General features: G+C 42.1%; 1 protein-coding gene across 1 annotated transcript in view; it reads left to right on the top strand.

The window, feature by feature from the left end:
* The window catches only part of LOC126260324 (hemicentin-2-like), a 432,251-nt gene that overhangs the window by 217,211 nt on the left and 191,210 nt on the right, over positions 1-23,830 (top strand). The window contains exon 5 of the mRNA XM_049957649.1: positions 7,625-7,770. Coding sequence (XP_049813606.1) covers positions 7,625-7,770 — 146 coding nt within the window. The remainder of the gene's footprint in view (positions 1-7,624; positions 7,771-23,830) is intronic.

Below are 23,830 nucleotides of genomic sequence, written 5' to 3'. Positions count from 1 at the left end.
TCGTTTGATGACGCCTAGAGGCACATCGCCAAGTACATGAGTAGCTTCATGTCTGAGAAATAATATATACGTTTTCGGGAAGATATCATAAATAATTACAACCACCATGTTGAGGCTAAATCTGTGTTGATTTCTCTCTCCTCGTATTTGATAGGGATTTTCAAAATCCTAGATATGATTGATAACTGAAGATCGCATTACCCGAATGGGCAGACTCATCGGCGAATGATGTAAACGCTGACAAATGCAGAAACACAACACACTGCCCGTACATGTATTGACAGAAGGACATTCTTGGCTCAAATTCTGCTTCACACACTTCCTATTAATTTCACCCGCTGAAGGTGATACGGTCACAAAAGATTTTCATGCACAACGTTCTCGATCATCACGTGATTAACACCCTCGTTTCTTGCAATTAGTTTTGTACTAGTTGACGGAGATTCATCCACAGAGCCAGTTTTCGAGCCGAGGCATTCGTGCATCGCGTGGTTTAACTCCTGATCATACACTATGTGATCAAAAGTGTCCGGACACCTGGCTGAAAATGACTTAAAAATTCGTGGCGCCCTCCATCAGTAATGCTGGAGTACAATATGGTGTTGGCGCATCCTTAGCCTTGATGACAGCTTCCACTCTCTCAGGCACACGTTCAATCATGCGTTGGAATGTTTCTTGGGGAACTGCAGCCCATTTTTCACAGAGTGCTGCACTGAGGAAAGGTATCGACGCCGATCGGTGAGGCCTGGCACGTAGTCGGCCTTCCAAAATATCCCACAGGTGTTCTATAGGATTCAGGTCAGGACTGTGCAGGCCAGTCCATTACAGGGATGTTACTGTCGTGTAACCACTCCGCCACAGGCCGTGCATTATGAACAGCTGCTCGATCGTGTTGAAAGATTCAATCGCCATCACAGAATTGCTCTTCAACAGTGGGAAGCAAGAAGATGCTCAGAACAACAATGTAGGCCTGTGCTGTGATAGTGCTACGCAGAACAATAGGGGCTGCAAGCCCCCTCCATGAAAAACACGACCACTCCATAACAGCACCACCTCCATATCTTTCGGTTGGCACTAGACACGCTGGCAGATGACGTTCACCGTTCATTCGACATACCCACAGCCTGCCATCGGATCACCGCATTGTGCACCGTGATCCGTTACTCCACACAAAGTTTTTCCACTGTTCAATCGTCCAACGTATACGCTCCTTACACCAAGCGAGGCGTCGTTTGCCACTTACTGGCGTGATGTGTGACTTATGAACAGCCGCTCGACCATGAAATCCAAGTTTTCTCTCCTCCCGCCTAACTTTCAGATTACCTCTAGTGGAGCCTGATGCAGTTGGGAATTCCTGTGTGTTGGTCTGAATAGATGTCTGCCTATTGCACATTACGACCCTCTTCAACTGACGGCGGTCTCCATCAGTCAACAGGTCGGCCTGTACGCTTTTGTGCTGTACGTGTCCCTTCACGTTTCCACTTCACTGTCACATTGGAAACGGTGGACCTAGTGATGTTTAGGAGTGTGGAGCTCTCGCGTAATGGCGTATGACACAAGTGACACCCAATCTCCTGCGCACGTTCGAAGTTCGTGAGTTTTGCGGAGCGCCCCATTCTGCTCTCTCAAGATGTCTAATGACTACTGCGGTCGCTGATATGGAGTACCCGGCAGTGGGTGGCAGCAGAATGCACCTATTATGAAAAACGTACGTTTTTGTTGGTGTCCGGATACTTTTGATCACATAGTGTATGAGCCTGTCTGTCGTGAGCATTGTTGGCTTCGTACCAACTTCTTGCGCAAAGTAACTCCCTCATGGACAGAGTTCAAGTACTGCGTCTGCATTACTATCTGCTACATGTAGTGCATACCGGTCATTTCAGACATTCAGTATATCATTGCGATGTTATGGTGGAAGCTGCCCTAAAACAGAACAAATGACGATCAGACACAAACATACCGATGTCCTGACCAAGTGAAAATAGGAAATGCACATTAAAGAAAATTATTTTCAAGCCTGTCTAAAGAAGAGTTCTGGCCCATCTTCTTTTGAACATTTTGTAATTTTTTGATGTCACGAACAAATCATTAAAGTTCCTGACTCCTTTTTTATATAGCCCTGTTCTGAAAATTTACCAAGACACATCACAACATACCTAAATAAACACGCACTAAAAATCCGAAAAATAAAACTAAGCACGCGTTTTAGACAGAAAAGAAATATACGTCAGTTTTGTTCTGTACAAGAAGAACAGCTACAGTTCCTAACCAATAAGGGGAACGACTGTAAAAATTGATTGAAATTAGATTGTAAATGATGCTATAGCTGTCAGAATATTAACTTTAAATTGGTTTCCTTCAAAATAGTTGAGTTTTCAAGCTCTAATGTACTCAGTCAAGCAAACTTACGAATAAAGTAACGACTTACGAGAAATGCTGAAAGGAATCATAATGCTGCTTTTCTGTAGCTCACATGCAGGCCGGGATGGCCGAGCGGTTTTAGGCGCTCCAGTCTGGAACCGCGAGACCGCTACAGTCGCAGGTTCGAATCCTGCCTCGGGCATGGATGTGTGTGATGTACTTAGGTTAGTTAGGTTTAAGTAGTTCTAAGTTCTAGGGGACTGATGATCTCAGAAGTTAAGACCCATAGTGCTCAGAGCCATTTGACCCATATGTAGCTCACAATCGACATGCCAGACGAATATGTAACCCGCTAATTCATACGTAAATTACCTGTATTATAAAGGAAGAAAATGCTTCACAAAATGCACGGGAAGCTTTAGTAGTGAACGAGGTGTAAGACGGTTGTAGTTTGTGGAACTCTGTGCTTCGTCCGGGCGTGACAGGGTGCCTTATTCGGATAGTGTCTCGAAGCGGATATGGTGAACGTTATTTTTCTCGTACCCATTAGTCATCGTCGTCATGAAGGAAGAAGTGTCCTGCGTTGCTGGTTGTTCCAAGTATCTAGTTCCCATAGGTCATTCCTATGAACGCAAATCGCTGAGGTCAGTTGCTGACTAATCCATACACCAAACAAGAAAATGGAGGAGCAGTCTATATCTTATCTGCAGTTTCTGTACGTGACGCCTCCACGTGCGACCAATAATCGCCGTGTACATATGAATGCTTGAATGTTACAATTAGATATTTAAGATCAAGGAAATGCGGTAACATTCCTATCAATAGAAATATACAGACAGACACACTGCTTTTGCTCTTTTAGCGGTAATAGGAAATGCAGAAGACTATTCACAAAGATCTTTCCACAACCTTACAAATCCGTTTCTAGCATTTGTAGACTTGGAGAAGCTTTCGACAATGTTGACTGGAATACGCTCTTTCAAATTCTGAAGGGGGCAGGGGTAAAATACAGGGAGCGAAAGGCTATTTACAATTTGTACAGAAACCAGATGGCAGTTATAAGAGTAGAGGGACATGAAACGGAAGCAGTGGTTGTGAAGGAAGTGAGACAGGATTGTAGACTCTCCCCGATGTTATTCAATCTGTATATTGAGCAAGCAGTGAAGGAAACAAAAGAAAAATTCGGAATAGGTATTAGAATCCATGGAGATGAACTAAAAACTTTGAGGTTCGCCGATGACATTGTAATTCTGTCAGAGACAGCAAAGGACTTGGAAGAGCAGTTTAATTGAATGGATAGTGTCTTGAAAGGAGGGTATAAGATTAACAAAAGCAAAACGAGAATAATGGAATGTAGTGGAATAAAGTCGGGTGATGCTGAGGGAATTAGATTGGGAAATAAGACACTTAAAGTAGTAAAGGAATTTTGCTATTTGGGGAGCAAAATAGCTGATGATGGTCAAAGTAGAGGGAATATAAAATGTAGACTGGCAATGGGAAGGAAAGCGTTTCTGAAGAAGAGAAATTTGTTAACATCGAGTATAGATTTAAGTGTCAGGAAGTCATTTCTGAAAGTATTTGTATGGAGTGTAGCCCTGTATGGAAGTGAAACATGGAGGATAAATAGTTTGGACAAGAAGAGAATAGAAGCTTTTGAAATGTGGTGCTACAGAAGAATGCTGAAGATTAGATAGGTAGATCACATAACTAATGAGGAAGTACTGAATAGGATTGGGGAGAAGAGAAGTTCGTGGCACAACTTGACTAGAAAAAGGGATCGGTTGGTAGGACACGTGTTGAGGCATCAAGGGATCACCAATTTAGTATTGGAGGGCAGTGTGGAGGGTAAAATCGTAGAGGGAGACCAAGAGATGAATACGTTAAGCAAATTCAGAAGGATGTAGGTTGCAGTAGGTACTGGGAGATGAATATGCTTGCACAGGATAGAGTAGCATGGAGAGCTGCATCAAACCAGTCTCATGACTGAAGACCACAACAACAACAACAAATACGTATCACATCAATAATTAACAGAAATTTCGATTGAGAAAACCAAGGTACCAACAAATGTAGCAAGAATTAAAATTTATTCTTTTTAAACAATGCTTTCTGGTGAATGTAGATACTTCAGAAAAAAACTGGGGGGGGGGGGGGTTGCTAATTGTATAGGAATGATTAAGAGGGTAATGAAGCCATGTTTTGAAAATCACCCCCACTTAAATATGTACCTCGTAATGACAGCAAGTCACTGATATTATCTTGAAGGGATGAAATGCAAATGAAGTAACTGAAATCGTTTAACAGGAAAGAGCGTATCAGGTTGTGGAAAGGGGCCAAGATCAGTTAATGTTAGTTACACAATAACACACAACTTTATTCCTCGGAAATCAATGCACAGTTTTCTCTTTAAAACATAAAGGATCAGTTCAAGGCTGAGGGCCCAAGTAACTTTTCAATAATAAAGTTTAAATAATTCCTTTTAAAGCACGAGGATATGGAGAAACGGCTGAAGGCCTTACTTAAGTAAAATTAAAACATCTTCTCGACTAAAGGCCCAAATAATATTTCAGATCAGCAAAGGAAATTCTTAAAAGGCAAGCATTTACAAATTTCAGCTGAAGTCCATATTAAGGAAAATTTAAATTAATTCCTCGGCTGAAAGCTCAATTATATTCCAACATAATATGAGGGGTCCTTCATGACAAGCATTTACACAGTACAACAGAAAACCGTCTTAAGAATACTTGAAATATCTTGACGGCTGATGGCCCAAAAACTTATTCAAAATAATTAAAGACAAACCTTAAGATAAGCATTTACACAGTATGGCTAAAAGCCATTTTAAGAATTCCAAGATAATTAAAGAGAAACCTTACGGACAGGAATTTACACATTACGGCTGAAAGTCACGGATTTTAAAACAAACGCGGCTGAAGGCCTAAATGCAGAGCAAACACGAATTTTAAATAAAACACGGCTGAAGGTCTAATCTTAAAATACTTCACATAAGGTTCGGCTGAAGGCAATATACTGAAAATAGAACAGGCAAACAAATACCTGGTTAAAGGCCTGGCAAGGTACTTGTGACAAAAGAAAATCACAATCACAAGAACAGAGTCAGTGGTGTTCAGAACTGTTCCGAGTGTCGGCATTGGGAGGAAACTCTAACAACAGTTTAGGTGAGACAGGCAGCCAAGCGTAACACTAAATAATAGGGTGACAGCACGACCTAGGGACGGCTGAGGAACCAATGAACAACATAATCGATTCCCTTCCACCTGACAAACGGCTCGGCAACCGAAATTATCAGAGAGGACGAAGATCCACCTGACCTCACGCCGCGGAGACTTCCTCGCTGCTCTGTTGCAACCGACCGACTGGCCACTCCAGTACGCAGACAGCTTTCATCTACTCAGCGGAAATCATAGAAGCTACACACAGTTCCACGTAAACACTTGCACCAAGAACTCCGACAATCCTAAAACCAATCACCGTGGAACAACAGAGTTTCCATAAGCGGTCGGCGACCAAATACACGTCTTCTGATGATACGGCCGACCGAACGACCAACCGACGGTCGTTCCCACTCCAATCTCCTTCCGTCGGACAGGTCATGTGTGTGTCCAGCGGTCGCCATGTACTGGCTGTCCGTACCTCACTGGCGCTCCATCCCGACTGAACTGACAGACGACGACCCCGAAATACTAGCGGTCGCTCCAGAGTTAGTACGACAGTATACTATCGAAACGCGCTGCTGCTGCCACCCACGGGCAAGCAAACCAGCAACTTAGTGATGCCAGTAAATCGAATGAGAAGGAGGCGACATTACTGTAAAGACAGATTGACAAGCAATAAACGGCCTGAACACGAGCCGCGCACGGATCAGTAACCTTGAATGTGACAGATAATATAACATTCTACTAATATCACATATTACATGAGCCGTTATTATGTGTGGCACGTCACTGTTCCCTTGTAGAAGACATTATTGTGTGTGCCAGTTCCGCGTTGTGTTCATCAAGAGAAGACGAAGGTCCTTTAAGTCGCACAAAATGTACTCGATGTCCAGTTCACCAATTCTGTCACTCAGTTCATCTCTGAAACGCTAGCTCGCTGGGGACTGACGGTGTTAAGTTGTAGATCGGTTTCCATCCGTCGGATCATCTTCAGAACTTTGAAGTTTCATTTAAAGAGGTAGGGATTCAATACGAAAATGGATCAAATGGCTCGGAGCACTATGGGACTTAACCTCTGAGGTCATCAGTCCCTTAGAACTTAGAACTACTTAAGCCTAACTAACCGAAGGACATCACAAACATCCATGACAGAGGCAGGCAGGATTCGAACCTGCGACCGTAGCGGTCGTCCAGTTCCAGACTGAAGCGCCTAGAACCGCTCTGCCAGATTCAATACCACCTAAAATAATATAAATTAGGTCATATTTGCGCTGGATACACGTGAATCAAGTCGAAGTGTATGTCTCTATCTGTAACTTCTTCATTGTGCCATGGACGCCTCAAATAAAATTGCCAACAACTGTCATTCATACAAAGTTTCTCAGGGTGGGATGGCGTATATTCAGGCGTATGACAGGAACGATCATTCGGAGCAAAAAAAAAAAAAAATCAAGTATACACATACCTTAAAGCTATGAGCAATCGTTCAGTAGAAAAGATATGTTTCAAAGTAACGAAGATGAACAAGTGCTTATAGCTCTTAACGTATGCATTTTAGAGCCCATGTTTACTGGTGGTTTTTTTCATTTTTGGTCCATACAACTATTTCTAAAAGTATGTAAAGCAAGGAACTTGCAGTAGAAGATATCTGTGTCACACTACTGAAGGTGAAGAACATGTTTACTTGACGTTTTTTCTTCGGACAATCGTTCCTGTCATATCTGTGAATACTGACCTTTCCTCCTGCGACGTCGCGTTTTCGTACTACGACTCATCCAGTAACGCCATACTTGGTAGTTTTCACGCGAATCTTTTATTATAGTCGTGAATCACTTATGAGGTTTCTCCGTGTTTTAGGAAATCCAATAAGGAAAATGTGTGGATAGCTCCATTAAATTTTACTTATCTTCCGCCTTCATCCGTTTACATCATGATCAACTCCACTTAGAGAACAATATTTCTTCCGCAAATCCTGTGAGATGGTACAGGGGGCGTGTGCTTCTGTAATAGCTATAGCTGCACCTCTGTTTTTCTTAGTTTGACAAACCAACGGGGGCTCTGTGTAAGTGGTCGTGTGTTTGTTCCAGTACGGCCCTTGAAGACTCGGCTGCTGGAGAGGCCGAGCGTGCTAGAAGCGGGGCAGACGGTGGTGCTGGAGTGTGAGGCAGTCGGCTCCAGGCCGGAAGCCGTCATTTCCTGGTGGCGGGACAACTACCAGCTAGACAGAGGCAAGGTCAGTGCTCAGACGACCGCTTTATGCACAACCGCAAAGGGAATATCTTGTGCTCAGGCTAAGTTATTATGTTTCAAACCTACCAGTTTCTCCTGTGAAGTGTGTATTTTTTCGTGTCATCAGTTTCTCTCCTTTCTTCTTTATAATCTCAAAAGTACTCTTTCATGCTAGGAATATCAGTTTATTTTTGTGGCGGATCGCCTTATTTATGGCTCCGAAACCTGTGGTTTATTTCAATAGCTGCAACTCCCAGTGCAGAAGCGCCAGCTTTGCATATAGTACGCGTTCTACTCAGCTGTTTTTAGTGAACCGTCAATATTAGTGGTGTAATATTTCATGCCTCTGTCACATCAACTGATGCAATACATCAGCTCCTACTGGGGACATAATTTCCATCGGACTGTGTATTCCGACCTACTTCCTACAACAATAAAAGCTCTGGCTCTCTACAAAGTCTAATCCACTACATTCAAGGAATAATATTTCTCCCTCCTTCTCGAAATATTTACTAAATACGTTTGATCTGCTTGCCTTAAGTAGTTATTCAGTTAACTTTTAATATTTTTCTAAACTGTACTGTAAGAAAGTTAACACGAAACTTGCGATTTTCGCATTTCTTCACAAATTAAAACACGACACTTAGGGAGGGTCTTATTTTTACTTGTGGTAACAGCTAGTTTGGTTACTTTAAACAAAAAAATGAGTTGTACGTGATTTTGGCTCGGCATACCAACGGGAAGGTGTGCCTCTCCTTTTGAAAACTCATAGAACACCAAAAATAGTATTCACCTTTTATCTCAAATTTCTTGTTCAGAAGTAGCGTTTTAACGAAGTACATGTTTATTTCTAACTTAATTATTAATTCCACATTGCTACATTAACTTTAATAATAAAATCCATGAACCTACTGTTTACTAAATGTGTGAGTCAGAACTAACAAATAAAAACACATTTTGTTTTACGCTTACTTATTCCTGGGTGAAGTCTTTCTTTTTGTCCTGGATACTGAGACACAACCTTATTTATATATAGATTCTGCTCCCAGTTTCCTTTCTTGAATTTCAGCCGGATAATTCACCACTTTTAGTTTAGTAAATGTGTATACAGTTTTGATGACATATTTATCTGCGTGCCACTGCGAAGAGTCTGTCTTAAAGGGCTTGTCACGTAAATGAAATTTGTTTAGCGATAATCTTATTTTATTAGGAAAGAACTCTTCAGTCCCATTAGTCATAATTTTTTAGGTTTTGTCGATTCCTACTTGTCTCTTTATGTATTTCCTTCTGTTGGTTCTTCTTCACTACTCAGAGTACTGTAGTGACAGCTCTTATTTTTGATGCAGAAGATTAAAACGACAAAACAGGGGCAGATACCATAAATGGAAGCTCGGTTTTTGTAAAACCACATGCGGGGTATCACTATTCATCACCTGATATATTATACAATGTTTCGAAAGAATTCTGAACTCCAAATACGAAGCTTTTGCTTCTGATGCATCACAGAGTCATGCTTCGACATATATACTGGCAAGGAAAATACTAAAGTAGAATAGAAGTCACTTCTTGTTATAATTCACCTTCACCATAGAACACAAAATTTTTCAGGGTATAAATGGTATCTGAATGGAGCACGGAAAAATACTTGAGAAGTTTCTTAGAGAAGAGGATTCGCAGTTACTTCAAAAATTATCAATATATAGTCCTCTTATGAAACTTATGCCTTCAGGCAAATACAAGACAAATTATTCCAAAATGTTTTCAGGAAACACAGGAACCTCTAAAAGTGTTCATATTTTATGCTGTTGTGACAGAAAGTAACTTTTTAAGTAAAAAGAAGAGCGAGTTTCATGGACAACTTTCTTCTTCCCATTTCCATAGGAAAGTAAGTGACCGAAATATGCGTAAAGCTGTCAGTAGTGGATAAGTAGAGAACATAACTCTTATTTTCAAATATGTTTGTGTGCAAAATTTATATGCTAAGTCCATTAGTATGTATGTACTGAATTGTTGAATTTAATATTCGTTTCATCATGTCTGTTAACGCCTACCTGAGCTCTCTCAGCAGTTCTCTTTCTCAAATAACAGTTGGTTTATTCCGTACCTGAATCTTGGGACCTCTCTCAACTGACGGCTCACCAAAAATTACTTTTTTCAATTGTACAGATCTCCAAAGCAATCATGTGTGATATATCGTTAAGGTTTTGGGAAAAAAGGCTGATGTCTTTCACTTTGTGCTGATACAAAATTTCTAATTTTAGTAGGCACTTTCTCAATTATGGCGTCGCGAGTCTTTATTTTTAGAGTTCCATGTCTCACTCAGTGAAAACGAAACCTTCATACGATCACTTTTTGTCCATCTGCCTGCCTGCCTGTCTGTCTTCTGTCCTTACTTTCACGTTACAAAACTGAAAATTTGCGTTCATATCAAAGGAAAAAAACTGTTTTCGTCATTCGTTGTCTGATTATCTGTCTGTCCACCCTTTTTCTCAGGAACGGGCAGCAATATGAAGATCAAATTTGCATCACATTATTAAATCTATGGTCACTGCATTTGCGGCATAACAAACGTGAGGTTCGAAGTCAGTGCAGTCAAAAGGCATAGCAATTTATGTCACATATTTTTATACTCGTAAAATCACTCATCAAAACCTATAGGATACTTCCCATTGATCTATAACGATGAAATTGGGAAAGAGGTAAGATTTCACAGTACGTGTAAAATTCTGAGAACTGTTAATTCGTATTTACAGTACATCCCACGAGAAATGTTTTGTTCATTTGTTATCCCACGTCAAACTAGCAAATAAAACAATCAGCAGTTCGGCATTCATGCAAACTGCGACCCAATCGGCCTGAATGCAGAAATGCTGATTATGATAATAAAGGTCGCCTGCCTATTGCACGTCTTCATACCTCATTTATGTTATAGAAATTAAAATGCTCTCGCAACTCTTAGAATCGCTGGGATCGATATCCCTCCAGTATCAATGCCGATAACAGGCAAAAATAGACGAGATTCTCGAGTTCCGAAATGTATGAACTGTCTGAATACTTAATTAAGTTTATGCGCAACCTAAGTGCGCGAGTCCTACTAATACCTGACCAGTTTTTTCCTAATAAATCTTCACTCCGCACGTAGATAGTATGCTACTCTGATGCGTAGTTAATTTACACACCTGCACAAAGAAAAGAAAATATTTAATTTAGTTTATTTACAGTTATTTCATGCTAATAATCCCAACGCAAAACGTTGTACACTTCTCTCGTAAGTGAACAACGACTGAGGTGGTTCGCGCTGGGTCGTAAACAGTTTCTGTAATCCGAAATTCTTCGATTTCCTTAGCTCAATGCGTCTTTAGAAATTATTACATTAGTCGGATGAAGTGACGAGACAGCGACCGCTAGGTGGATAGACACTATCCACGTAGCTGTCACTGTCTCGTCACTTCAGCCGACTAATGTAATGATTTCTAAAGACGCATTGAGCTAAGGAAATCGAAGTAAACAAACTGACCTCATAAGATAATCAATGAATTTATCCAGCAGATGTAATAATTGTGGGTACTTGGTCCTTTCTGTAAATTATTTTAAGTCTATGTAGCATGCGCAATTAGATAAAAGATAAATAGTGAACAAATAAAAATGAACGGTTCCAGAAAAGGAAAATAGTTCGCAAAGATGGGTTTTCCCGTCTGCAGCGTTTTATTATTTTGAGCTGGACTTCCCTATCACGATCTGGGACCTCTGATTCCTGTTACCGTGAATATGAACCATTCATAGTAAACAGTTGTAGCCCTTACTTCATTATTAGTGTGCAGTGGACGCACCTGTCTTCGGAGATAACAACAGCCGTAAGCAGAGCGCTTCACATATATGTTCCTGATTTGACGAATTCTCAGACCAACTGTCTCTCTTCGATTGTCTTGCTAAATCACCGGTTCTTAATCAGGACAGCGGGTGTATGCATCAATCAAATTCCCTGTAGTTAGGTAGGACTAAGGGTTCTAATCATGAAATAATGCCTGAAAAAGAATCTTGGTGCCGACCTCAGCCCATTGTCAAGACCAGAGATAGTGTAAGACTTTATTCGCTTGGTGCCTTCTCCGGGAGAGTCCCACGTATTCCAGATGTATTTACGAAAACATTGTTGCAATGATTTTGGGTGCGGCGTGATTCAGTGTAAACGAGGATTAGTTCACTGTAAGCATCAGTCTTTACTGAGCAGGTGGAGGGCGTTCCAAGAGAAATGGCCCATAGTTTGGGATACGACAGGAATGTTCATTTGAAGCAAAAAACTTCATATTTTCATACGCCCTATTGAGCTGGTTTCCGAAATAAAAACATTTAACCCTAGAACACTAAAGGCAGGAAAATGTTATATTGCCACTAAACCATCGCAAAGTTTACTGTTCCACATTCTATTCAAAGGAAGTTATATTATATACGTTATACCTTAGTTAATTACAGTTATTACATCTACAGTGGAATGTTACATACCAAATTAAGTACAAATTCTTGTTTTATATCCTAACGTAGTCGCAAATTTTAAGACGATTTAGTAATCTAGGTTAACGTACATTTGTTCTTGGGATAGTGGCAAGCATGTGCGTGTCTTACCCACCCAACACACTGACGATTTATTCTAGCCGAACCAACATCGTTCCTTTCAGTCTCTTTGCTCGACACATCTTTCTGCCATTGAACTAGCCCACTGAGCGAGCAGTTGTCCTCAGTGTGTTGTAGTTCTAGTAGTGTGAGGCATTAAGAGCGTATCAGAGAGAGACATTGGTTAACTGTGTTCGTACAAACGCTGCCTAAAATTTCACACATTTCCACTAATGAAGAATATGCTGATAATGGTGTACGTTTATGACTCTTGTACGGAAGTGCTGCTGCATGTGTGGAAAAATGCATCAACGCTTTCCAAAACGTCGAATTGCTAATCGTAGAGTGTTTAGCATATGCAGGAAAAGATATTCGTCCAAGTTCCTATTTTCGTCTGAACGCAGGAACAGCAATACATTGTTCACAAGATGAAGTGTAGCCCTACAACCAGCACACGACGACTTAATGAACCTATCGATGTAACGTGAAAAGTATACATTTCACATACAGCTTGTCCACAATCTTCACATTGGTGACACTGCTACAAAATTCGAAATTTATCACTGGTTAAATGACAATCCCCACCCATGAAACATGGACCTTGCCATTGGTGTACTGTGCTGGTACTGCGAACGGTTGAAAGCAAGGAGCAACTACAGCCGTAATTTTTACCGCGGGCATGCAGCTTTACTGTGTGGTTAAATGATGATGTCCTCTCGGGTAAAATATTCCGGAGGTAAAATAGTTCCCCATTCGGATCTCCAGTTGCGGACTACTGAAGAGGACGTCATTATCAGGAGAAAGAAAACTGGTCTTCTACGGATCGGAGTATGGAATGTCAGATCCCTTAATTGTGCAGGCAGGTTAAAAAATTTAAGAAGGGAAATGGATAGGTTGAAGTTATATATAGCGGGAATTACTGAAGTTCGTCGGCAGGAGCAACAAAGCTTCTGCTCAGAGGAATACTGGGTTATAAATACAAAATCAGATGCAACAGCAGGTTTAAAAATGAATAAAAAAATAGGAGCTTGTGTAAGGAACTACGAACAGCATAGTGAGCGCACTATTGTAGCAAAGATAGACTCGATCCCCACGCCTACCATAGTAGTACAAGTTTGTATGCCAACTAGATCCGCAGATGAGGAAGATTTTGAAGAAATGTATGATGACATAAAAGAAATTATTCAAATAGTGAAGGGAAGGGAAAATTAATAATAATGGGGGACTGAAATTCGATTGTAGGAAAAGAAAAATTGGAAACTTGTGGTAAGGTCTTATGGGACCAAACGTCTGAGGTCATCGGTCCCTGAGACTATACACTACATAACGTAACTTAAACCAACTTATGCTGTGCACAGTACACACACCTATGCCCGAGGGAGGACTCGAACCTCAGACGGGGGATAGAAAACAGAAGATAAGGAAATGTAAAAAGTGAATACGGACTAGGGGTAAGTAAAGAAAGAGAAAGCCGCCTGGTAGAATTTTGCACAGATAGTAGGAAAAGAATCATGAAAGAAGGTTGTATTCGTGGAAGAGGCCTGGAGACACTGGAAGACGGAGATTTAGGAACCACGTTTTAAAGTTTAAGACATTTCCAGGGGCATATATGGACTCTGACCATCTGGAGAGCAAAATGTATGCGTCAGGTAAAATACCCTCAGACTTCAAGAAGAATATAATGATTCCAAACCTAAAGAAATCAGGTGTTGACAGCTGTGAAAGTTACCGTACTATCAGTTTAATAAGCAACGGCGTCAAAATACTAACACGAATCCTTTACACACGAATGGAAAAACTGATAGAAGCCGACCTCGAGGAAGATCAGTTTGGATTCCGTAGAAATGTTGGAACACGTGAGGCAATACTGACCCTACGATTCTAATATTTGTAGACTTAGAGAAAGCTTTTGACAATGTTGACTGTAATACTCTCTTTCAAATTCTGAAGGTGGCAGGGGTCAAATACAGGGAGCGAAAGGCTATTTACAATTTGTACAGAAACCATATGGCAGTTACAAGAGTCAAGGGGCATGAAAGGGAAGCAGTGGTTGGGAAGGGAGTGAGACAGGGTTGTAGCCTATCCCCGATGTTATTCAATGTGTATATTGAGCAAGCAGTAAAGGAAAAGTGAAGAAAAATTAGGAGTAGGAATTAAAACCCATGAAGAGGAAATAAAACTTTGAGGTTTGCCAATGACATTGTAATTCTGTCGGAGACAGAATAGGACCTGGAAGAGCAGCTGAACGGAGTGTACAGTGTCTTGAAAGGAGGATATAAGATGAAGATCAGCAAAAGCAAAACGAAGATAATGGGGTGTAGTCAAATTAAATCAGGTGATGCCGAGGGAATTAGATTATGAAATGTGACACTTAAAGTAGTATATGCGTTTTCCTATCTGGGGAGCAAAATAACTGATGATGGTGGAAGCAGAGAGGATATAAAATGTAGACTGGCAATGGCAAGGAAAGCGTTGCTGAATAAGAGAAATTTGTTTACATCCAGTATTGATTTACCGTCAGGAAGTATTTTCTGAAAGTATTTCTATGGAGTGTAGCGACGTATGGAAGTGAAACGAGGGCGACAAATAGTTTAGGCAACAAGGGAATAGAAACTTTCAAAATGTGGTGCTACAGAAGAATGATGAAGATTAGATGGGTAGATAACGTAACATAATTGGTGAGAGGAGGAATTTGTGGCGCAACGTGACCAGAGGAGGGGATCGATTGGTTAGACATGTTCTAAGGCATCAAGGGATGACCAGTTTAATACTGGTTGGCAGCGTGGAGGGTAAAAATCGTAGAGGGAGACCAAGAGATGATTAAAGTAAGCAAATTCAGAAGAATGCAGGTTGCATTAGTTACTTGGAGATGAAGAAGCTTGCACAGGATAGAGTAGCATGCGGAGCTGCATCAAACCAGTCTCTGGACTGAAGACCACAACAACAACAGCAACAATAATTAACAATCGTTATTTGCTTCCACCGATTTTTTTCGCTTATGAAGCAAAGTTATGGTATGCATTAAAAATGCTCTTAATAATCATAGATGGTCGCTCTAGAATCCGCACGCTACAGAGGAAACCAAGTTCCAAGTTCGTTTATCGATCAATATTAGCTACAGTATGATCCGGAAAATGTTTGTGGATTCAATGATTTTAGAAAATCGAATGACGGAACAGAATTACGTGCATTTTTGTTGAACACCTTGGGGACGTTCCGTTGACCACGAGGACTGAAATGTACTTTAAGGTTGACGGAAACCCTTCACATTTCACCAGACCTTGTGAGGGAACATGCAGACCACACTTATTCCAACCGCTGTAATTCTCATTTTAGTACAATTAACTGACCACCAAGATCTTCAAATCTTACTCCACTAGATTTTTGTGAATCGTACTGGATAAAGGCAAAAGGTAAATACTCGAGATGAACCGTTTTGTGGCATCGTGGATGATTCGGCCCTTTGGCTTCAAATGGAAAGTGCAGAGGCAGTGAGACACTGAGACAAAAACAATACGTTCTCTCAAGAGTGCACAACTGCACATTCGAACATTTATTGTCATCTGTGTAACAGTTGTTGTATGACGTGCACGAAATTGTCAGAGGTCAAAATGTGAAATAGTATGTATCTCTCAACTGATAACTTGTGAAACGCAGTAATTCGTTTGTAAGTGCGACGATGTACTGGATAATACAGAAGATAGATAATAAAGTACATTAAATGTGTTATGTCTCGGAAACCCTTTGGAATAGTGCATATGTCCGTATGAAGATCTTTGCTTCAAATTCTCGTTCCTGTCATATTCCTGAGTATTAGCCGTTCTTCCAGTGACGCACTACACAATTTGTATAAAGACCGTAAACGTCATCATAAAATCAGTTTTTATAGTATGATACTTGTTATTATGAGAGTTATAATGTGGTGTAATTTCTAAGTTAAATATTATTTAATGTGTCTCTTTTGTAACCTCCTGAAGAGTGCTGTAGGAATTTTGAAGCGCAGACCAACGCTATCGAAATACGAGGGCAGTTCAATAAGTATTGCAACACATTTTTTTTCTCGGCCAATTTTGGTTGAAAAAACCGGAAATTTCTTGTGGAATATTTTCAAACATTCCCGCTTCGTTTCGTATAGTTTCATTGACTTCCGACAGGAGGCAGCGCTGTACGGAGCTGTTAAAATGGCGTCTGTAACGGATGTGCGTTGCAAACAATGGGCAGTGATCGAGTTTCTTTTGGTGGAAAACCAGGGCATCTCAGATATTCATAGGCGCTTGCAGAATGTCTACGGTGATCTGGCAGTGGACAAAAGCACGGTGAGTCGTTGGGCAAAGCGTGTGTCATCATCGCCGCAAGGTCAAGCAAGTCTGTCTGATCTCCCGCGTGCGGGCCGGCCGTGCACAGCTGTGCCTCCTGCAATGGCGGAGCGTGCGGACACACTCGTTCGAGATGATCGACGGATCACAATCAAACAACTCAGTGCTCAACTTGACATCTCTGTTGGTAGTGCTGTCACAATTGTTCACCAGTTGGGATATTCAAAGGTTTGTTCCCGCTGGGTCCCTCGTTGTCTAACCGAACACCATAAAGAGCAAAGGAGAACCATCTGTGCGGAATTGCTTGCTCGTCATGTGGCTGAGGGTGACAATTTCTTGTCAAAGATTGTTACAGGCGATGAAACATGGGTTCATCACTTCGAACCTGAAACAAAACGGCAATCAATGGAGTGGCGCCACACCCACTCCCCTACCAAGAAAAAGTTTAAAGCCATACCCTCAGCCGGTAAAGTCATGGTTACAGTCTTCTGGGACGCTGAAGGGGTTATTCTGTTCGATGTCCTTCCCCATGGTTCAACTCTGGATCAACGCTGAAGTGTATTGTGCTACTCTTCAGAAATTGAAGAAACGACTTCAGCGTGTTCGTAGGCACAAAAATCTGAATGAACTTCTCCTTCTTCATGACAACGCAAACCTCACACAAGTCTTCGCACCCGAGAGGAGCTCACAAAACTTCAGTGGACTGTTCTTCCTCATACACCCTACAGCCCCGATCTCGCACCGTCGGATTTCCATATGTTTGGCCCAATGAAGGACCCAATCCGTGGGAGGCACTACGCGGATGATGAAGAAGTTATTGATGCAGTACGACGTTGGCTCCGACATCGACCAGTGGAATGGTACCGTGCAGGCATACAGGCCCTCATTTGAAGGTGGCGTAAGGCCGTAGCATTGAATGGAGATTACGTTAAAAATAGTGTTGTGTAGTTAAAAGATTGGGGAATAACCTTGTGTATTTCAATGCTGAATAAAACAACCCCTGTTTCAGAAAAAAAAAAATGTGTTGCATTACTTATTGAACTGCCCTCGTATTTTGGTATAAGTATCACACTTTCCGGGGATGTAAGAAAAGGATGCTACGATATTATCAGTTATTAATTCAGTGTGTTTTACATACTCTAAAAAAACGCTTGACACTTTAATCGTCACTCAGTTGTACTTAGGTTTGTTCACAGAGGGTCATTACCATGAATTTGGCAGCGACATATGATCTGCGACAGTGTGGTGGTTCGGAAGGAGGCTAGTATGATCTTGTATGCGAGTAATACACTCCTGGAAATGGAAAAAAGAACACATTGACACCGGTGTGTCAGACCCACCATACTTGCTCCGGACACTGCGAGAGGGCTCTACAAGCAATGATCACACGCACGGCACAGCGGACACACCAGGAACCGCGGTGTTGGCCGTCGAATGGCGCTAGCTGCGCAGCATTTGTGCACCGCCGCCGTCAGTGTCAGCCAGTTTGCCGTGGCATACGGAGCTCCATCGCAGTCTTTAACACTGGTAGCACGCCGCGACAGTGTGGACGTGAACCGTATGTGCAGTTGACGGACTTTGAGCGAGGGCGTATAGTGGGCATGCGGGAGGCCGGGTGGACGTACCGCCGAATTACTCAACACGTGGGGCGTGAGGTCTCCACAGTACATCGATGATGTCGCCAGTGATCGGCGGAAGGTGCACGTGCCCGTCGACCTGCGACCGGACCGCAGCGACGCACGGATGCACGCCGAGACCGTAGGGTCCTACGCAGTGCCGTAGGGGACCGCACCGCCACTTCCCAGCAAATTAGGGACACTGTTGCTCCTGGGGTATCGGCGAGGACCATTCGCAACCGTCTCCATGAAGCTGGGCTACGGTCCGGCACACCGTTAGGCCGTCTTCCGCTCACGCCCCAACATCGTGCAGCCCGCCTCCAGTGGTGTCGCGACAGGCGTGAATGGAGGGACGAATGGAGACGTGTCGTCTTCAGCGATGAGAGTCGCTTCTGCCTTGGTGCCAATGATGGTCGTATGCGTGTTTGGCGCCGTGCAGGTGAGCGCCACAATCAGGACTGCATACGACCGAGGCACACAGGGCCAACACCCGGCATCATGGTGTGGGGAGCGATCTCCTACACTGGCCGTACACCACTGGTGATCGTCGAGGGGACACTGAATAGTGCACGGTACATCCAAACCGTCATCGAACCCATCGTTCTACCATTCCTAGACCGGCAAGGGAACTTGCTGTTCCAACAGGACAATGCACGTCCGCATGTAACCCGTGCCACCCAACGTGCTCTAGAAGGTGTAAGTCAACTACCCTGGCCAGCAAGATCTCCGGATCTGTCCCCCATTGAGCATGTTTGGGACTGGATGAAGTGTCGTCTCACGCGGTCTGCACGTCCAGCACGAACGCTGGTCCAACTGAGGCGCCAGGTGGAAATGGCATGGCAAGCCGTTCCACAGGACTACATCCAGCATCTCTACGATCGTCTCCATGGGAGAATAGCAGCCTGCATTGCTGCGAAAGGTGGATATACACTGTACTAGTGCCGACATTGTGCATGCTCTGTTGCCTGTGTCTATGTGCCTGTGGTTCTGTCAGTGTGATCATGTGATGTATCTGACCCCAGGAATGTGTCAATAAAGTTTCCCCTTCCTGGGACAATGAATTCACGGTGTTCTTATTTCAATTTCCAGGAGTGTATATAACAACTGCAATATGTATTCGTTTTGAGTATAACGCGAAGAAACGCAAAACCGAATTAAAGTTGGAAGTTGTATCAGAAACGATGAACATTGGTGTTTCAGTAGCACCCCCTCTCTATATGTAAGGTACTGTGACATTCTTAGACACTGAGCTAATTAGAGGACATAAAGAGAATGCGTCCCCTCTATGCAACAACAGTTGACGGTCCTTTTTAATACTAAATTGTCTCAGATAATTAATAACCGAAAAACAAAGAATAAAATTAATAACTGTAGACCAACCTCGGTGACACACGAACACATATTAGCAAAAATTTTGTTGAGACGTAGGAAATGCCGCTGAATCTGACGACAGCGCTATGGCTTTTTTTGAGGAGCGCAGAAGAATTTTCGGAAAAGTGAGTGATTGCTGTTAAGGGAATAGAAGCAGCTGCAATCAGATATTTCCAAAGTACATATCCACAACTACTTTCACAACGTTTCATGGCATAGTGTTTTAGCTCATCCACATATACTTGCCATGGAAACATTGAAATGGGAGGTACGTATGGTATTCCAACCTGAAACAAGTACGTTCTTCAAATATTAATTTTGAAGATTATTCGCAAGTTGTAAATCATAGGTTTGTGAGCAGTACCGTATTACCAGTTCAACGTGACCAAATCATGTCGTGTACGACCAGCAAAAGTCGTTCACTAGTTTCAAGTACGACGCGATAAGTCTAGCATAGGTAGGAAATGTGTTCTTTGTGTGCAAGTAAGCCGTTTTTGACGTCTTGTGTATGTCGTTTCTACGGTGATACGCAAATGTTTCCGATAGATCAACAGAGAACTTGTTTCTGAACATATTAAAATGTCGCACATGCAGATCACAATTCTTGGGGCGTTTCTGAACGCTCCAAGAATTTTGATCTGCATTCCCGATATTTTAATATCCGACACAAATTGTCCTTTTATGAAGTCAAATGTAAATGAGCTTGTTCTTCTGTCGTTTTTAGTGACGATGTAAAGTGATAGTATAGACTAATGGGTTGCCAAATGCGCTGATCCAAAATAAAAGAAAGTTGTTGAGACAGTTAAGGTGTATGAACCTAATGAAATAGTTTCCAGGTTTACCATAAGCGTCTCGCATTATTCGAGTGAAGACACTGTAGCTGATCTGGACGTTTCAAGATTTGTGTTCTACTCAGTTAGATACACTGCGTTCCACAAAAGCAGTCACTGATATTTTGATTTTGCGCTAATTTTCCTACACTACTCGTAATGACGCAGTATACGTTTCCTAACTATAGTAGCAGACTTTCAACGAAATCATTGTAACTAGTGGCATGTACCGAATGTAGAATGAATCGTAAAATATTAAGTTAATATTAAGTTGTTTGATTTACTATTAAGAATGTGACTTAAGTGGAGGGTACGACACCCCATTCCTGCGTCAGAAGTTAAACTTTTTTCTGAAACTACCATACCTACATACATTTGATATCGACAGTATAAAACAGCTTCTGCAAATCTCTATAATCAAGTACCCTAAAATAATTTATCGCTGAGAGAAAGTTTATGAGCCAGTACTGAAGCCTACAAAAAAAATCAAGTGGCTCTGAGCACTATTCGACTTAACTTCTGAGGTCATCAGTCCAATGGAACTTAGAACTACTTAAACCTAACCAACCCAAGGACATCACATACATCCATGCCCGAGGCAGGATTCGAACCTGCGACCGTAACGGTCGTACGGTCCCAGACTGTAGCGTCTAGAACCGCTCGGCCACCCCGGCCGGCTGAAGTCTACACTTTCAGCAGTTTTGACACGTGGCTCAGAAATAAGAAGTACTGTATTACCGCATTGATCGTCTTATTTTAATCTGTGATAAATTACGTAAAGAACTTTCGTAATACTATTTCAAAATTTATTTCATTTTGCTTTATGTCCCCAACATGTCATTTACATGTACAGACAACCTAAAATATCACTAATGCAGCTATCTGTTTCTCTTAACAATTGGATCCAAATTGCGAAATTACGCTTTGCTGAGTATCATGATTTGTGATGGACATAATGCTTTGGCAGTAATATCACGTGTAAATAATATTGTGTTAGCGAATTACTGTCTTTACTAAAAGTTTCAGTTGGGTTTATGGCGTTCTGTCAGAGAGAGCGTCCATTTAGAGAAACAAAGGCTGCCATGTAGTGGGTCACCACCGAATTTAATTCAGTGCTCCCTGCAGAGCTCTAGACTCCATATCAAAGTGACTCCATTTGTGAAAATATGTTAATCACTTCACTGTTACTACCCAACGATGATATTATTGCACTTGGCCTCCCGTGGCAGTCGTTGGAAACACGTAATGACGTTACACTAAACGAATACAGTGGTGACTAAGGAAAATATTAGTACTGTGAATGATTTAAAACAGTTGTGCATATACTGTCAAGTGGTTCGGCGGGTCCTCGTGCAATATGACGGTAAATACTCACGATAAATCGAACGAACAGCCCTCACACCCATGTGCAATAATAATGTGGTCAACTAATGCAGTCGATGGCTTAAATGTATTCTCTAAAAATGAAACTTGCGCGAAAGGCAGGTTCATCATGCACACCCAAATGTAGGTGAAACATTTCTGTGAAATTATTTTCCTAATCCTGATATTACGGATACACAAACATCATCATAAGGAACAACTTCTTTGCCTCTTCATTTTACTAATAAATGAAGCCTTATAATAAACTAAGTTTCAGTGACAGGCGGTGCTCAGCCACTATGTTTACGTTTGGAGGTCCACTTTTTATATGTAATCATTTTAATGCATTCAATTTAATTTCTCTGGTTTGTAGAACTTCATATTGCCGAAGATCTTATTTCCCTTGTGCTAGGCGTTCAATCGAATACTGACATTAAATTCCAAGATAAGCTTAAATTGATTCACTCAAAATAATTCCAGTGCTAGCAACTATAATTACACGCGTATTCCTCTCGTGAACCATCAACCTTGCCTTAGTAGGGCGCTCTGCATGCCTCACCGATACAAATACCGTGCCATAGGTGCAATCACAAGGGATGCTTATCTGTGAAGGGGCAAGACAACACCGTTAGGGCATCAGGAGTTGCAGTGGTCGAAAAGCAACTGGTCTGATTGGATGATCTGCCTTGGAACATCAGCGAGGATAGCTTTGCTGGAAATAAGGGGAAATTGCAACCTTCATTTTCTTACTGCGTGTATGCTGATCTGTCATATGGCTTAATGATGTTAGCATCCTCATTAGTTAAATATTCCGGAGGCAGTCTCCCCATTCGGACCTGCCGGTGGGGACTACTCAAGATAATGTAGTCATCTATACAAACAAAAGTGGGATCCTACGGGACGAAGCGTGCAGCGTTAGATCCATTAGTCGGATAGGTAGGTTAGAAAAATTGAAAAGGGAGATGGATGCGTCCAATTTAGAGAAAGTGGGAGTCAGTGAAGTGTGTGTCAAGCAGAAAAGGACTTCTGATCAGGTCAGTGTAGGGCTGTTAGCATAAGCATAAAGTCCTATAGGGGTCTGCCGGCCGCGGTGGTCTCGCGGTTCTAGGCGCGCGGTCCGGAACCGTGCGACTGCTACGGTCGCAGGTTCGAATCCTGCCTCGGGCATGGATGTGTGTGATGTCCTTAGGTTAGTTAGGTTTAAGTAGTTCTAAGTTCTAGGGGACTGATGACCACAGCAGTTGAGTCCCATAGTGGTTCAAATGGCTCTGAGCACTATGGGACTCAACTGCTGTGGTCATAAGTCCCCTAGAACTTAGAACTACTTAAACCTAACTAACCTAAGGACAGCACACAACACCCAGCCATCACGAGGCAGAGAAAATCCCTGACCCCGCCGGGAATCGAACCCGGGAACCCGGGCGTGGGAAGCGAGAACGCTACCGCACGACCACGAGATGCGGGCAGTCCCATAGTGCTCAGAGCCATTTGAACCTATAGGGGTCTTGCAGGAGAAAATTCCACAATGAATAAGATAATAGGTTAACCTACTATGAACAGCTTAGCCATATATATCGTAGGCAAATCCAAGTCCCACGACAATTCTAAGAGAATGAAATTTTCGCTCTACAGTGCTGATACTAAACTACCTGGCAGATTAAAATTATGTGTTGGACTGGTACTAGAAACCTGGACGTTTAATTTTTGCCTGCAAGTGCTCAAGCAAATTATTTTTCTTCTTCTTCCTCTTACTTCCATTTTTCTTCGCCAGTAGTTCCGTGCGGACGTCGGATAACATCTTTCCATCTCCATCGATGAGAGCTTCACACAGTTTTTTTATTACAGAGTTTCAGCTACTCGAGCACCCGAAAGAAGAAAATAAAGTACAGGCAGAAGTAAAGCAATCAGGATAAGTCGTATGGCATGCTGCGATAGCATGGTTGTTAGAGCATATGGCAGCG

Source organism: Schistocerca nitens, chromosome 5 (assembly GCF_023898315.1).
Source record: "Schistocerca nitens isolate TAMUIC-IGC-003100 chromosome 5, iqSchNite1.1, whole genome shotgun sequence".
NCBI lineage: Eukaryota > Metazoa > Arthropoda > Insecta > Orthoptera > Acrididae > Schistocerca > Schistocerca nitens.
Note: the sequence above shows the minus strand (reverse complement) of the source record. Positions and strands in the feature narration are given on the sequence as shown.